The sequence below is a fragment of the Sander lucioperca genome, chromosome 5 (genome assembly GCF_008315115.2).
Source record: "Sander lucioperca isolate FBNREF2018 chromosome 5, SLUC_FBN_1.2, whole genome shotgun sequence".
NCBI lineage: Eukaryota > Metazoa > Chordata > Actinopteri > Perciformes > Percidae > Sander > Sander lucioperca.
This window is the reverse complement of record NC_050177.1, coordinates 7,995,493-8,011,331: the sequence shown is the minus strand read 5'-3', so window position 1 is coordinate 8,011,331 and position 15,839 is coordinate 7,995,493. Positions and strand designations below refer to the sequence as shown.

The 15,839-nt window shown below is 38.0% G+C and overlaps 1 protein-coding gene across 1 annotated transcript; it reads right to left on the bottom strand.

Moving 5' to 3' along the window:
- Positions 1 to 1,561: 1,561 nt before the first annotated feature.
- Positions 1,562 to 10,898, bottom strand: LOC116047573 (extracellular calcium-sensing receptor-like). Its single transcript, XM_031296461.2, has 9 exons — positions 10,420 to 10,898; positions 9,851 to 10,145; positions 9,611 to 9,697; positions 9,081 to 9,350; positions 8,659 to 8,865; positions 8,290 to 8,565; positions 7,685 to 7,909; positions 2,579 to 2,702; positions 1,562 to 2,499 (listed from the first exon to the last, which is right to left on the bottom strand). Exons 1-9 carry the CDS (start codon positions 10,656 to 10,658, stop codon positions 1,589 to 1,591), a joined length of 2,634 nt encoding a protein of 877 aa, XP_031152321.1. The 5' UTR covers positions 10,659 to 10,898; the 3' UTR covers positions 1,562 to 1,588.
- Positions 10,899 to 15,839: the final 4,941 nt, after the last annotated feature.

Here is a 15,839-nt window from a genome sequence, read left to right as displayed (position 1 = left end):
ACCACATGCTCAAATCAGCCCTGAGAATGTCCACTAGATGGTAGCAGCATACCAAGACATTTGGAGAAATAATACATCTTCCCTTGCACTGAGTCTGTTTGATGGAGGGCTATTGTATCTGGTTGGCACATACAGTAACTTGACAGCTATTAGATATGATCAGTTCTGCAGAAACATGTGTGTAAGACAGGTTTCCCCGTTAGACCTTAGTCTGTCCTGTTATAGATTTGGTAACTGTATTTCTATGATTACAGGCAGAAACCTGTAATGGTGCTTTATTTACTTATTTATAAACGCATTAATAGTGAGTGCATGCAATTAATTTTCCAGGTAGGATTAATTTACTCAGCTATATTTCCCCTTACCTTAAATGTAGCAAAAATATTGCATCTCTTAAAACATAATACATATTGCATCTGTTAAAACATTGGCATTGTCAGACCCAAACCCAAAAAAGTATTAGTAACACTTTACTTGAAGGGGTGTACATGACACCATCGTAACCCTGACATGACACATGTAATGAACATGATAGTCTTTTTGAATGCTTATGACTGTTGTCATTTAGTGTAATTTTGTAAATGATGACACTTTTGATGCAAAGTTAGCATTGTTTGAGATGTTTTTATTAAGAAAACTTGACATTAACCTAGAGAACCATGTCTGAGTCATGACAACTTGACATTGAGCAAGACAATATAATCTGTCAATGCTTTTGTTATGACAACTTGACATTAACCTAGACAACAAAACCTGTCATAAATATGTCATCGCAGGCCTAATTATAAAACTTAAAAAGCATAAAGCTTTATTTGTTAACATTAGATTAAAATGTCATATGTAGTTGATTTTTACATTGGCTTGAGACCATTATAATTGTGTCATATACCGTTTATCTAAACACTATGACACCGCATGACACCGAGCTGGATTGAAAGCAGCAAAGCATCTTTATAAGTAGTTATTAGTTAATAGTAACTTAGATTAAAGATGGTCTATAGTTAGTTAAAACTTAGTTAATAGTTTGTCAGTTAATAGTTTAATAGTTACTAGTTTGTTAATAGTTAGTTAGTTAGAAACTCATAATTTCCAAATGTGAAATTTTGTTTCATTTGTGTATTGTTGCTGACATTGAGTATAATAGGTGCTCTTTAAGCTTTGCATTCACATGTAAAGTTAAAAATGTGTAGTGTCTTTTTACGTGTATTTTAAGATAAACATGTCATTTCCAATGTCCATGTTAAATGTTTCACTTCACATACAAAATCAAGCTTTTCACATGTGAAAGATTGCATTTCACGTTTTATTTTGTAAGGGTAAGGATGACCTTTTGGGACCATGTATGCCCCCAAAGAAGGGATGTGATGAAAATGCAGTTCATAAAGAGTGGAGGAAAGAATCACTTACATCATGTTTTTTCATTTCTCAATTCCTAAGGAATTTTAAATAAAAGATCAGGCAAAAACTGCAACAATATTGTAAGACTCATTTTTATTAACATTTCTTCATTGCTTTTTTTTGATTTATTGAAAGCAAAATACAGAGTGGATCAGATAAATTGATACATTTACTTAGAGCGCTGGTTATATTAATTGGTGGTTCCTCGACCCATGATAGCTTTCTTTGTGTTTCTCTCTGGTCTCAGCAGGATTGTGTAACATTTGGGTCCAAACAGTGCCACCAAGAGGCCAAAACTGGAGGCCAGGATGGCAAATACCTCAACTGCATCTGCATATTTGCCTGGGGAGTTGACATAAGCAGGAACAAAGGCAACCCACACAGCACAGAAGATCAGCATGCTAAAAGTGATGAGTTTGGCCTCATTGAAGTTATCTGGAAGATTCCTTGCCAGAAATGCTAACAGGAAGCTAAGGATAGCCAGTAAGCCAATATAGCCAAGTAACACTGCAAAACCAACTGTGGACCCAACTACACACTCATAAAATATTTTGTCATTGTAGTATTGAGTGTTTTTATGAGGAGCTGGTGAGGCAGAGACAATCCAAGCAGTGCAGATTGCTGCCTGAATGCAGGTAAGAGCTAAAACTGTTCCTCTCTGCTGCACAGCACCAAACCACTTGAGACTGGCTCCTCCTCCTGGCTTGGAGGCCTTGAACACAGCCAGAACCACCATGGTTTTCACCAAAATACATGAGACGCAAAGCACGAAGCTGATCCCAAATGCTGCATGTCTCAGCTGACATGTCCACAGACTTGGATGGCCCATAAACAGCAGTGAACACAGGAAACATAGCTTAAGTGACACCAAGAGCATGAAACTAAGTTCTGAATTGTTGGCGCGTACCATGGGTGTACTGCGATGATAGGTAAAGATTACCAGGACAACAGCACAGATAATTGTGCCTAGCAACGAGGTGGTTGTCAAACAGATACCGAGAGGCTCATAGTAGGAGAGGAACTCAGTTTTCTTAGGAACACAGTGGTCACGCTGGGGGCTAGACCAGAAATCCTCTGGACAACTGGTGCACTCCATGGAGTCTGACAAAAAATGGGAAGATGGTGAGATACATCTTAATTTCATGTCTCCAAAGTACAATGTTTAAAAATGAATACCAACCAGTCTTATTGCTGATCAGTCCCTCAGAACAAGGGATGCAGTCGAAACAGCACTCTGGTTCCCCCTTCTTTCTGGCCATGCGGGTACCTGGAGGACAGCTCTCACTGCAAACTGACTGGGGTGGCTGTAGGGAGAAAAATAAATATCTTTTATTTTACTCCACTTCCCACTGCTAAAATGACTTATCGTTGGGACACAAAAAAGTTGTCTGAAGGGGGAGATCACATGAACAGCACCCACGATGCTTGCAAGAGACTAGGGCTCCCACATTCACCTCCGTATTTCATTAAATAACCAGGTCTATTACTTTTTCTTCGACGCCAAATCGTTTTGTCTGTTATCACGGTGACTCAGTGAAATGCCTGCAGGCACAAAAAAACAATCTAGTTGTCGCCTTAACTACCTACTCGTTCAGAGAAATCCACGGAGGGAGGGAGTGCGCCTTTGCTGCAGCCGCGGAGCCGGCGTTTTCTGTCTGGAACTGGATGTGGATGATGGCGAGACGCTTGCACGGACCACTGCGCGTCCCGGCCTACCGCCCGCTGAGGTGGAACTTCACGTTTGGCGCTGGGACTGAGGCGGGCGGACTCAGCACCTGCGGACTGACGGTATTTGGACATCTGAACCGAATTTGACTTGAGGACACTGTGTGTAGTTTTTTGGAGCCAACTTCAAAGGAACATTTAACCAGGCTATAAGAAACAATGAATGCTGGCTACTCAGTCTACAATCTATGTTTTGTGGACATTTAACCGGGCTGAAAAGAATATGATAAATGCTAAGGACACTGTATGTAACTTTTGGACCCAAGGTTTAAAGGGATACTTAACCAGGCTGTTAAAGTACATGATAAATACTGGCTGGACAGTTTACAGTTTAAGTTTGTTAACATTTAGCCAGACTGAAAGAACATGAGGGATGCGGTCTGTTCAGCTTATAGTCTGTTTGGTACTCCAACTAGATTGGTGTGTTTTTCACATACTTTATCTCAGAAATTGATTGTCACAAGGTTAGTTCAGAACTTAATAGCTGGTTGAGACCTAGTTCTACAGTTTGTATTACATTGTTCATGTTTAACATAAGAGTTCACTAGACCTGTTTTAATTAACCTGTGACTGAAGACAGGAGGTGTAGTTTTGAGCTGGACTTTTGCACGAGCTGCGTTTGATGTGGTCATGCATCTTACAGATAGGGGAGGGTTCTGCGGTCTCAGAGGGTTAGGGGATTTATTTAATTTTTTATGTTTTTGTTACACCTTGCACAGAGCTAACAGCTCACCCTTTGCTACAGATTTGTCAGCGAAATCCGGTAGGGTACCCAAGATATGTATGCGTGTAAATTTTGAAGATGGCTGAGCTTTCAATCCTTTCAGTTAACATCAGTGGGCTAAACGGGCCGATCAAACGAGCTAAATTCCTGGACTATTTAAGAAGGAAAAACATAGACGTGGCGCTTATACAAGAGTCACATTTATGTAAAAGAGATGCAAACAAAATACAATACATACTGTCTACAAAATAAATACTTCAAGGTTGCTGCCTCATCTAGTGACGACACCAAAACCAAGGGCTCCATTGTGTTGCTCTCGCGGAAATGCACACTCACCGTAGACAAAAGCAGTAAAGACCTATCGGGCAGGATATCTTATATATGTACCACGATAAGGAGAAGGAAGATAGCCTTTGTTTCGGTATATGCACCGTCTACATATAATGAAAGCTTTTTCCCACGCCTAACCAATGAATTGCTCTCTCTCAATGATTACTCACTGATTACAGGGGGAGACATGAATGCAGTACTAGATTTGAACTAGGATAGATCAGGTGTCAATCACACCAAAGCCCAGAAACATATATCAGACATGTTCAAAACAGTTGTGGAATCCCACCATTTTACAGATATATGGAGGATGCACAATCCTACTAGCAAGGACTATACCTTCTTTTCCACACGTCACCTCACCCACTCCTGCATTGATTATTTTTTGTGCTCCAGTGAACATAAGGCAATGTTCCACACAATAGCAATTGAACCAGCAATTCTGTCTGACCACAATGCACTGATAACCACATTCCATTGTGATATGTTAGGAGAAAGATCTAGAAGGTGGCAATTTAATAATTTCCTTCTCCAAAACACAGATTTTGATACAGAATTTAGAGCCAAGCTGGCAGAGTTTATATGAATCAATACTGACTCAATTTCGGACCCGGCCTACATTTAGCAAGTCACTAAAGGATTTATTAGAGATTTCACATCTTTCTTTGCGGTCAATTTGAAGAAAAAGAGAGAGGCAAAAATTGCGGAGTTGGAAGAACGTTGTAAATCGTTAGAGCAGTCTCTAAAGATATGTTTTTCTAAATCTACACATACTCTTTTAGTCACGAATAGAGCAGCGCTAAATGATTTGCTAAGAAGGAGAGCTGAATTCATAATGCACAGAGTGAGGCAAAATTATTATTTTAATGGTTGCAAACCAAGCAAATTGCTGGCTCTGAAATTGAAACAAAACGAGTCCAGGGATGCTATTAACAGCATCCGCACGGACCAAGGTATCTCAACGAATCCTAAAGATATCACTGCCACTTTCAAATCCTTTTATTCAAAGTTGTATGAATCCTCCTGCAATCCAGATCCGACACAGTGCCAAAAGTTCCTGAAATAGCTAAACCTGCCTCTTCTTGACCCAGAGGAGGCAGTTTTACAAACTTTAACCTCGGCCATAGAGAGGGGCACCTTTCATCAACAAACCAACACTGCACTAATCTCGGTCATACACAAAAAGGCCAAAGATCCTACGGAGTGCTCAAACTATAGGCCCATCAGCCTCATTGGGACTGATATTAAGCTCTATTCCAAAGTCTAGGCACTACGCCTAGAACGTTTTATTGAGAAGATAGTCCACCCCAACCAATCAGGGTTCATACCAAATCGTCACACTGCAGACAATATACACAGATTATTCCATGTAATAGAAGAAGCCAAAAACCTTCCAACAACGGCAGCAGTTTTATCACTTGACCTGGAAAAGGCTTTCGACCGCCTAGAGTGGAACTATTTGTGGCAAGTAATGGAGAGGCTTGGTTTGGGAGCCAAATTCATTGACATGGTACGTACTTTATATGCAAATCCCACAGCCATAGTCTCAACCAATGGCCTGCACTCACAGCCATTCCCCATCACATGGGGCTTGAGACAGGGATGCCTGCTTTCTCCCATGCTATTTGCAATCTCTCTTGAACCGTTAGCCCAAGCCATAAGGCAACATAAAAAATAAAAAAATATATCCAAAAAAAAAATAATGTCCAGATTAAATCCAATAACAACTCAATATCGTTATTTGCAGATGATATTTTACTGTACATCTCTGACCTTGAGGACTCTCTTCCAAAAATTCTTAAGATCTTTAACGAATTTGGCTCAATCTCCGGCTATAAAATCAATTGGAATAAATCTAATCTTCTGTTGAACAACAGACAGGTGACATCAGCTATTAGTGATACAATACCAACCCAAAGCAAAATTACATATTTGGGCATCACCATTCATGCATCGCTACAGCGAATTGTCCAGGACAACTATGAAACTATACTAAGTAGTGTTCAAAGGGATCTGGCCAATTGGACTGCGCTGCCGGCATCACTACAGTCCAAGATTGCTGTTGTTAAAATGAACATTATTCCTGTGAATTTCTTAAGTAGAATGATCCCCTTACCCCCACCAATAAATTTCTGGAAGAAACTTGATACCGTAATTCGCCAGTATATTTGGAATAATAAACAACCTAGGCTAAAATACTCTACCCTGCAACATACCACAAACACGGGAGGCCTGGCCCTCCCTAACCTTAAAGTGTACCACAGAGCCTTTCAGCTACGGGCCCTCAGAGTGTGGATGGACCCCTCGTCTACAGTCCCATGGAGAGAAATAGAGCAAAACCTCACTGGAAGACCTTGCTTTTGCAGGTGTGTGCCCAAAAAGGTGTATGCTAGCCTATGGCCCTATTATCACCAACACACTGACCAACTTTAAAGCACCTACGATACACCAATAAGTGGCATTTGAATACCCAAATATGGCACAATGCACACCTAATGTCTGGTAACAAACCCTTTACTTGTAACTAGTGGAGTGATAGAGGTATTTATACCTTAGACCAGCTATTCAATGAGGAAGGTATGTTAAGTTTTGAAGACCTGAGAGCTAGCTTTGAGGTCCCTAGGACATTATTCTTCCTTTATCTCCACTTACGATCAGCTCTAAAATGTTATGAAGTGCCATGGGGGAACAGTCTTGAGGCGCACCAAACCATTAAATGGCTTGTTGATTCTCCTGTGAGAGGATTAATGTCCAAGATTTATGCTATACTGATGCAAGTATCCGTAGGAGAACTCCCAATAATAAAGAAATGGGAGCAAGAGCTGAGCCCTGAGGGTAACGTAATTAATTGGGAGACCATTTGGGACAACATTTCCCACTGTTCCAAGAACCCAAATCACCAGCAGATCCACTTTAACATATGCCATAGGACATATTGGACTCCTCAGAAGAGATACGTCATCCCGACTCCCTATTGCAGGTTCTGTCAACCTGAACAAACTGGAACTTTCCTACACATGGTCTGGGAGTGTGAACAGGTGGATGAGTTTAGGAATAAAACAACATCAATAATATCTGATGTGATAGGATGTTGAATTCCTACTGACCCGATTGTTTTGTTACTTAATGACGACTCTAAATTACACTTGCTTGGGAGACAGAAGAAAATTTGGCTAGCCGGATCAACCGCAACCAAAAACATTATAGCTCAACGCTGGCTACAGCAAGGATTATCAAAGCCAAGTCATCGACTATAGACCTATAGAGAAACACCACAAGAATTAGAAGAGAGTGACTAGGCAAGGTGTGATTTTAGTTTTCTTGTATTTTGGTTTGTTTTGTTTTCCTTGAGACCGCAGAGGGTGGGGGTGGGTGAGGGTTTTGGTTCCTGTTCGATTGTATTTGTTTGTTCTGTATGTTGTGTGTTCAAAATATAAAAAATAATAAAAAATTGATCATAAAAAAAAAAAAAAAAAAAAAAAAGTTGTCTGAAAAATCAGAAGTAACCTGTTTGGATTCAAAGTTCCAGAAGATTTTGTCTTCATCAAGTATGAGTTCTTCACCTTTGAATGACTCTTTAACTGCACCCACATTCTGCACTTTAGTTCTTCCATCCGGGAGCCACAGCCAGTTCATGATATCATATATTGGTAAGGCATCACCATTCTCATCAAATGACACTTGATCACCAAATGGTGTTGTGAAGTTGACTTTTTCCAAGTAATACACAAGCTATAAATATCAGAATAAGAGATAGAGGAAAACCAAAAATTATTATATGACCATGGTGAACACAGTGGCACCTAATATTCATTAACCAAACTGCATACTACACTTACTGTATGAACATGTGAAAATATTAACAATTCCAACAAAGCATTGTAAAAAGTAAAGTCAAATCACTGATAATATTGTATACCCAGTGACAAGACATTGTCTCTGAACTGATAATACTATCCACTGCTGAAACATCCTTTTAGCTATCTACTGTGCACTTTAAGATTATTAATCACATAGCTTTAAAATCCTATATCCTAAATGCTACTCTGCAATAAATACTAAATAATATGATATAGTCACATAAACAGGTGGAGTGTAAACTGATATCACACCTGCCATGGCTCCAGTCTTTGCAAATTGCCACAGCTGTGTCCGCTGAAAGGCCCACTCCCAGGCTCGCACTGCAGCATGTTATCAAGAGCATACGCCAGGGAATATACAGCCTTGTACACGTTATACTCTGACCTGAGGTTTGAAATGTCCAACAACTCACTCTCCACATTCTCTAGATCTTCATTTCCAGTGCATAGTGCTCCCCCAGCTTCCACCCAACCTAGTGGAGGTGGTGCAAATCTACACTGAAATGTGTCTTCCCAAAACTGATTTACCTGAAATGTATTCAAAATTATGTGTTATAAATAATGACAATATACTGTTTTTTTCTTTACAAATAACAGATTGGATTGCAAGGTTTAACTCACAATGCTATTTCCATAGCTGTTGTTGTGTTGTAGGTCAGGACGTATTTTTAACAGGAAGTCCCTTAACCCTGGTATTTCTCCTTGACGGATGGCAATGCCCAGAGTGCCACCCAGGTATGGCATTAGGTGGGGGGTCTGCAGCACAGCAGCTGATGTCCAGGCTTCACTGGCCATCCACTGCAGGCCTGTCACATTCTGCTTCACCACCTGTGCATTGCGTTATATAAATTATAATTTTTTTTAAAGCGAAATCTATATGAAATATATAAATTCATACTGTCATAAGGAGTAATTATTTGATTAAATATATTTGTTACAAGACCACATTTTATCATTATAACTTAAATCTTTCAGTTTGACAATTAAAACATTAAGTTGTATAATTCTATGAAGTTTTAATGAGGTTGTATTCCAAGCCCAACCTCTTCCATGAGGTTAATCATGTGACTCTCATGTGCGAACACAATGACCACACGAGCTGTAGATTTCCTCATCACATCCACAATCCTCTGTAGTTCAATTTGGTCATTGCCCCAGGGCAAAACCTCTACGTAGGCCAGACAACCTCCACCAGCCTGAACCAGGTCAGATTGGAAGGATTGGGCAGCGTGGAGTCCATAGTCATCATCACTGACCAGCAGACCTGTCCAAGTCCAGCCAAAGAGAATGAGAATCTGAATCATAGCACGCACCTAAGTAAATACAGAGTAAAGGAATTAGTGCACAAGCTGGAATACTCTTTCATTGGGAACATGCTAAACAGGTTCCACACTCAACCATGTTTAATTATTGCATTTCAGCTTTGTTAGCTGAGAACAAACAGCTCAATCAAAGGCACACAGAATGTGACAGGTATTACATTTTTTTCATTGCAATAGCCTATGTTCTTTCTAGGGAATGTTTGAGTTCACATGCTTGTTTATGCTTTTTTATTTTGCTGATTGATGGTCACCTGGAAAGCATCACTTGGAATGGTCCTAAAGAAGGATGGAAACTTTTGCCGGTCACTCATGCACGAACATGTGGCAAAATAACTCACCTGTGAAAGACACAGACTGCACATCCTAAAAACATTCAAAGCCTTTTATCAGCTTTTTCAAATTTTTAAGATTGATTAGTCCATGTTTGCAAGTGACATTACATTTTTAAAATAAATCAACATGATCCAAAAGAATGATGGCAGAAAACTTACCAGAGGTACTCTGTACAAACCATAGACAGTGGAGATGGCAATAGAACTCGTAGAGGAAGAATCACCCACAATCCCTAGGATTGGAGGGGTTCCTACACAGGTTTCGTCTAATACAACCTTCTCTTCTTGACCACTGGCTAATGACAACGCTGCACGTAATCCAATTCCTAGTTTGAGGCAGTTATCATAAAGACTGTATCCAAGAGTCACATTAGGTAGCAGGTTGGAGTTTCTGTTGATCTCATCAATAGCAAATGCCATGGTCTGGGCTTGCCTGAATCCTAGAACATCAAAACTAACACAAAAATACCACTGTTGGAAAATGTGCTGACATGTACATGTTGCACAATTACAGATTTTTGCAAACAATTAAGCCAGTTGAATAGCAACAATTATTGCAATAGTCTATTTGAATTAAATATAAAGGATACTGAAAAGGTAATATGTCTAAAATGGCATAACTGCCCATTTGTAATTCATGAGTAATATTCTATTATATTAAATACAGTGTACTAATGGGATAGATTTCCCCTAGTTTCTGCTTTTTGATGTTTCCCTGATAAACTCACCCATAGCAGGTAGGCTCTTGTGGCTCTGAGATAAAAGACTGGTCAGAAAAGACAGAAAAGAAGTGAATCTGAAACACCCCACCCAGAACCACGTCTCCAGCCTTGTGCATCCCATTTAGGTGAAACTGTCCCTGTAACTGGCAGGAAGTGGAATAAAGAGGAGAGGGCGCAGCAGAAGAAAAGTAGGAATACAACAACATGAAGTACACGAGCAAGTTGATATTACAAAATGCCCACATGACTTTCCTCCTGCTTACCCCTTTTCTGACCCAGTGTCAACCCCTTTTATTGACTTGCAGTATGGTTTAAGCTTGTACACCACCTATCAGGGTATAAGAATGAGCAGGGGCAGGGCTGAATATGCATTTCATTTGAGATAGGTTTTTCTTTAGGCTTGATTCATTTGTGCACTTTTAATAATATCTCACCAAAGCCATTTTAGCAGCCTTTCCAAACCAAATTTAAGTTGCGGATAAGCACTATGATGGATTTCTGCTGAAATTTAAATAACTCATATAGTTGTATTATATCATTATTTTTTTTATGTCATAAAATGGACTTTAATATTAAGTTGTCAGTAAAACATCTACTTGCCTTTTTGTAAAATACAAGTGTCCTTCCAAATTACTCTGCAATTTAATCAAAAGAGCCACTTTATAATATAAGTATAATCCAAAATTTGTATGTGCCAATCCTACTAAATCAAACTCACCACCTGCTCAAATCAGCCCTGAGAATGTCCACTAGATGGTAGCAGCATACCAAGACATTTGGAGAAATAATACATCTTCCCTTGCACTGAGTCTGTTTGATGGAGGGCTATTGTATCTGGTTGGCACATACAGTAACTTGACAGCTATTAGATATGATCAGTTCTGCAGAAACATGTGTGTAAGACAGGTTTCCCCGTTAGACCTTAGTCTGTCCTGTTATAGATTTGGTAACTGTATTTCTATGATTACAGGCAGAAACCTGTAATGGTGCTTTATTTACTTATTTATAAACGCATTAATAGTGAGTGCATGCAATTAATTTTCCAGGCAGGATTAATTTACTCAGCTATATTTCCCCTTACCTTAAATGTAGCAAAAATATTGCATCTCTTAAAACATAATACATATTGCATCTGTTAAAACATTGGCATTGTCAGACCCAAACCCAAAAAAGTATTAGTAACACTTTACTTGAAGGGGTGTACATGACACCATCGTAACCCTGACATGACACATGTAATGAACATGATAGTCTTTTTGAATGCTTATGACTGTTGTCATTTAGTGTAATTTTGTAAATGATGACACTTTTGATGCAAAGTTAGCATTGTTTGAGATGTTTTTATTAAAAAAACTTGACATTAACCTAGAGAACCATGTCTGAGTCATGACAACTTGACATTGAGCAAGACAATATAATCTGTCAATGCTTTTGTTATGACAACTTGACATTAACCTAGACAACAAAACCTGTCATAAATATGTCATCGCAGGCCTAATTATAAAACTTAAAAAACATAAAGCTTTATTTGTTAACATTAGATTATAAATGTCATATGTAGTTGATTTTTACATTGGCTTTCATGAGACCATTATAATTGTGTCAAATACCGTTTATCTAAACACACTGGCATGACACCGAGCTGGATTGAAAGCAGCAAAGCATCTTTATAAGTAGTTATTAGTTAATAGTAACTTAGATTAAAGATGGTCTATAGTTAGTTAAAACTTAGTTAATAGTTTGTCAGTTAATAGTTTAATAGTTACTAGTTTGTTAATAGTTAGTTAGAAACACATAATTTCCAAATGTGAAATTTTGTTTCATTTGTGTATTGTTGCTGACATTGAGTATAATAGGTGCAATATTTGCATTCACATGTAAAGTTAAAAATGTGTAGTGTCTTTTTACGTGTATTTTAAGATAAACATGTCATTTCCTAAGGTGACATTTTGTTTCACATGTTAAATGTTTCACTTCACATACAAAATCAAGCTTTTCACATGTGAAAGATTGCATTTCACGTTTTTTTGTTGTAAGGGTAAGGATGACCTTTTGGGACCATGTATGTCCCCAAAGAAGGGATGTGATGAAAATGCAGTTCGTAAAGAGTGGAGGAAAGAACCACTTACATCATGTTTTTTCATTTCTCAATTCCTAAGGAATTTTCAATAAAAGATCAGGCAAAAACTGCAACAATATTGTAATATATTATATATAATATTGTACTTTGAGTGCTGGTTTTATTAATTGGTGGTTCCTCGACCCATGATAGCTTTCTTTGTGTTTCTCTCTGGTCTCAGCAGGATTGTGTAACATTTGGGTCCAAACAGTGCCACCAAGAGGCCAAAACTGGAGGCCAGGATGGCAAATACCTCCACTGCATCTGCATATTTGCCTAGGGAGTTGATGTAAGTAGGGACAAAGGCATCCCTGAATCCTAGAACATCAAAACTAACACAAAAATACCACTGTTGGAAAATACAACATGATACAGTAACTGTGCTGACATATACAATATTACAACAACATGAGCAAGCACAAGTACATGAGCAAGTTGACATAAAAAAATGCCCACCTGACTTTCCTCCTGCTTACCCCTTTTCTGACCCAGTGTCAACCCCTTCTATTGATTTGCGGTATTGTTTAATCGTGTACACCACCTATCAGGGCATAAGAATAAGCAGGGGCAGGGCTGACTATGCATTTCATTTGAGAATGATTTTGTATTTTGTGGGAATTAATTTGTGCACTTTTAATAAAATCTCACCAAGGCCATTTCAGCAGCCTTTTCAACCCAAATTAATTAAGTTGGTGATGGCTGCTATGATTGATGTCTATAGACATTTGCACAATATTCATAATATATTGTGTTCATTTTTTTGTTGTTAAACCAAGTTTATGTTGTTCATTTTTTTGTTGTTAAAATTGTATATTAAATAGACTTTGAGATATATATATATATATATTGTTGTTGATAAAATAAATTGTTTCACCTTCCAGTACAACATCTACATACCTTGTTGTAAGTTGTAAGTGTTTTCTTCCAAATTGCTCTGTAGTTTAATACCTGAACAGATACATACTCTATGTATCAGAAGAGGTACTTTATAGTATAGAGTATAATTCCAAATTTTTAAGGGCCAATCATACCAAATCAATTTTACCAAATGCTCAAATCAGTCCTGAGTATGTCCACTAGATGGCAGCATCATACCAAGACATTTACCTTAATTGTTTTTTCTAAAATTATTTTTAGTATTATAAGTCAATTCACACAATCCACAAGTCAATTGGGAGTTGAAATGTTTCATTTACAAACCTGTCTTCATACACACAATATATACATGCAATTCAGGCAGTAGCTCAGGGTACGCTGACCTTAGTCTGTCCCATTGCAACGTTCTAGATTTGGTAACTGTATTTCTGGGATTACAGGCAGGAACCTGTATTATTATTATTATTATTATTATTATTATTATTATTATTATTATTATTATTATTATTATTTACCTTAATACATTAATAGTGAGTGCATGGACATAATTTTCCAGGCAGGATGACCTTACTCGGCTCTATTCCTCCTTAGCTAAATGTCGAAGAATATTGCATCCATTAAAACATTAGCATTGTCAGACCCAAACCAAACATAAAATGAAAGTTGTTTGATCTTGGACTATGTTCCTTTATTAAGGATGAGCTAGTTCATAGTAAGGTAGTTAATAGATAGTTAATAGTTAGTTTATAATTACTTTATAGTTAAAAGTTAGTTAATAGTTAATAGCTAGTTAGTAGTACATAAATAATAGTTACTTCGTTAATAGTTAGTTAATAGCTGGCTCATAGTTAGTTAATAGTCAGTTAGTTAACAGTTAGTTAAAAGTAAGATAATAGTTAAAAGTTAAATATTTTAAAGTTAGTTTATAACTACTTAATAGCTAGCTAGTTAGATAACATTTAGAGTTAAAAGTTACATAGGTAATAGCTATTAGTTCAGGCGGATTTTAGCAGACTATCGCTGCTCCGAGTTACGAGGGAAAGCCACACACTGTTCACCTAAATACTCTGCCCACACTGCCATGACACAGAGCTGGATTGAAATCAGCAAAATATATCTTTAATAGTTCATAGTTAGTTAATGGTTAGTTAAAAGTTAGTGAATACTAAAAAATGTGTTGTTTATTTTATGTGTTTTTTTTTTTTTCAGTTACAAAATTGTTATTTCAGTGCTTCTTTTTTACAGTATAACAACAGAAAAAAAGGAATGGAAATAAGGATAAATAAAAACAAAAAACAAAAAATTACAAATGAGAGGCCCTAATCCCTACCCACAATACCCCACCCCGGACTGCGATCAGGAAACTACTTGTCCTGTAAGATAAGATTCCAAAGGTCGCCAAATGTTCTCAAAGTCTTTTAGTTGGTCCTTAAGGATGTACCGGATCCTCTCAAGGTGGAGTGTGTCCATCATCTCCGTGAGCCATATCTTCAGTGTTGGTCCCTCTTTTTTTTCCAGAATAAGAGGATACACGTCTTTGCAGTGAGAATTCCATATGCCAAGAAGCGCTGTTGGACCAGTGTCAGTCTCTTTGCTTCATTGGATATCCCTAAGATTACTAAAACTGGATCTGGGACAATTTGAATATTTAACACCTTGGACATGAAACTAAAGACATCACTCCAGTGACCTTGTATTTTGCAACAGAGAGCTATTTTATGTGTTTTTTTTACACATCATTTCAAATGTGACATTTTGTTTCACATGTTAAATGTTTCGCTTTACATGTGAAATTAAGCTTTTCACATGTGAAAGATTACATTCTACATGCTTTTTTTGTAAGGGTAAGAATAGTCTTGCATTGCCAGACCTTCCTCCACTGCGCCGCGAAGGAAGGTCTGGCGAGTCCACACAGCATTCCGGGATGGGAGAAAAACGTGCTCTGGTTTATTGGCATTTCTTTAAACCAATCACAATCGTCTTGTTTTAGTCGTGCAACAGAAAACGCTGTCTGGATTTACCCTGCAGAGTTCTGAGGAGCAGTTAACCATAGTTTCATGAATCGACCTGAGTTTAAAATGCCAACACAAAGAAAGCAGAAGGTAACGGACATCCGGCCGAAATGACATCCTGCGGAATTTCCGGCGGCACCTGAAAAATCCCGGAAGTGGAACGTCGTGGATATAGACTAGGATAAGAAAGACCTTTTTGGACAACTCATGCCCCTGAAGAAGGGATTCGATGACAATGGGGTTCGCAGCAGTGAAAGGAAAAAGTAACATAATGTTATTTTTTCATCTTTGAAATACTAGTGAATTATAAAAAAAAAGAGATCAGACAAGAACAAATCTTTTAATCAACATTTTTATTGCTTCTCGTTTCGTTTGTTGAACGCAAAATAAAGAGTGGATCACATTAATTGATGCATTTA

Excerpts from the sequence above, each read along its gene's own strand:
- LOC116047573 (XM_031296461.2), bottom strand. The coding sequence starts at position 10,658 with ATGTGGGCATTTTGTAATATCAACTTGCTCGTGTACTTCATGTTGTTG. Across the intron at positions 10,146-10,419 it reads CAAGAGCCTACCTGCTATGG|TTTTGATGTTCTAGGATTCA; the intron begins GTGAGTTTATCA and ends TTTTTGTGTTAG. Across the intron at positions 8,866-9,080 it reads TGATTAACCTCATGGAAGAG|GTGGTGAAGCAGAATGTGAC; the intron begins GTTGGGCTTGGA and ends CGCAATGCACAG.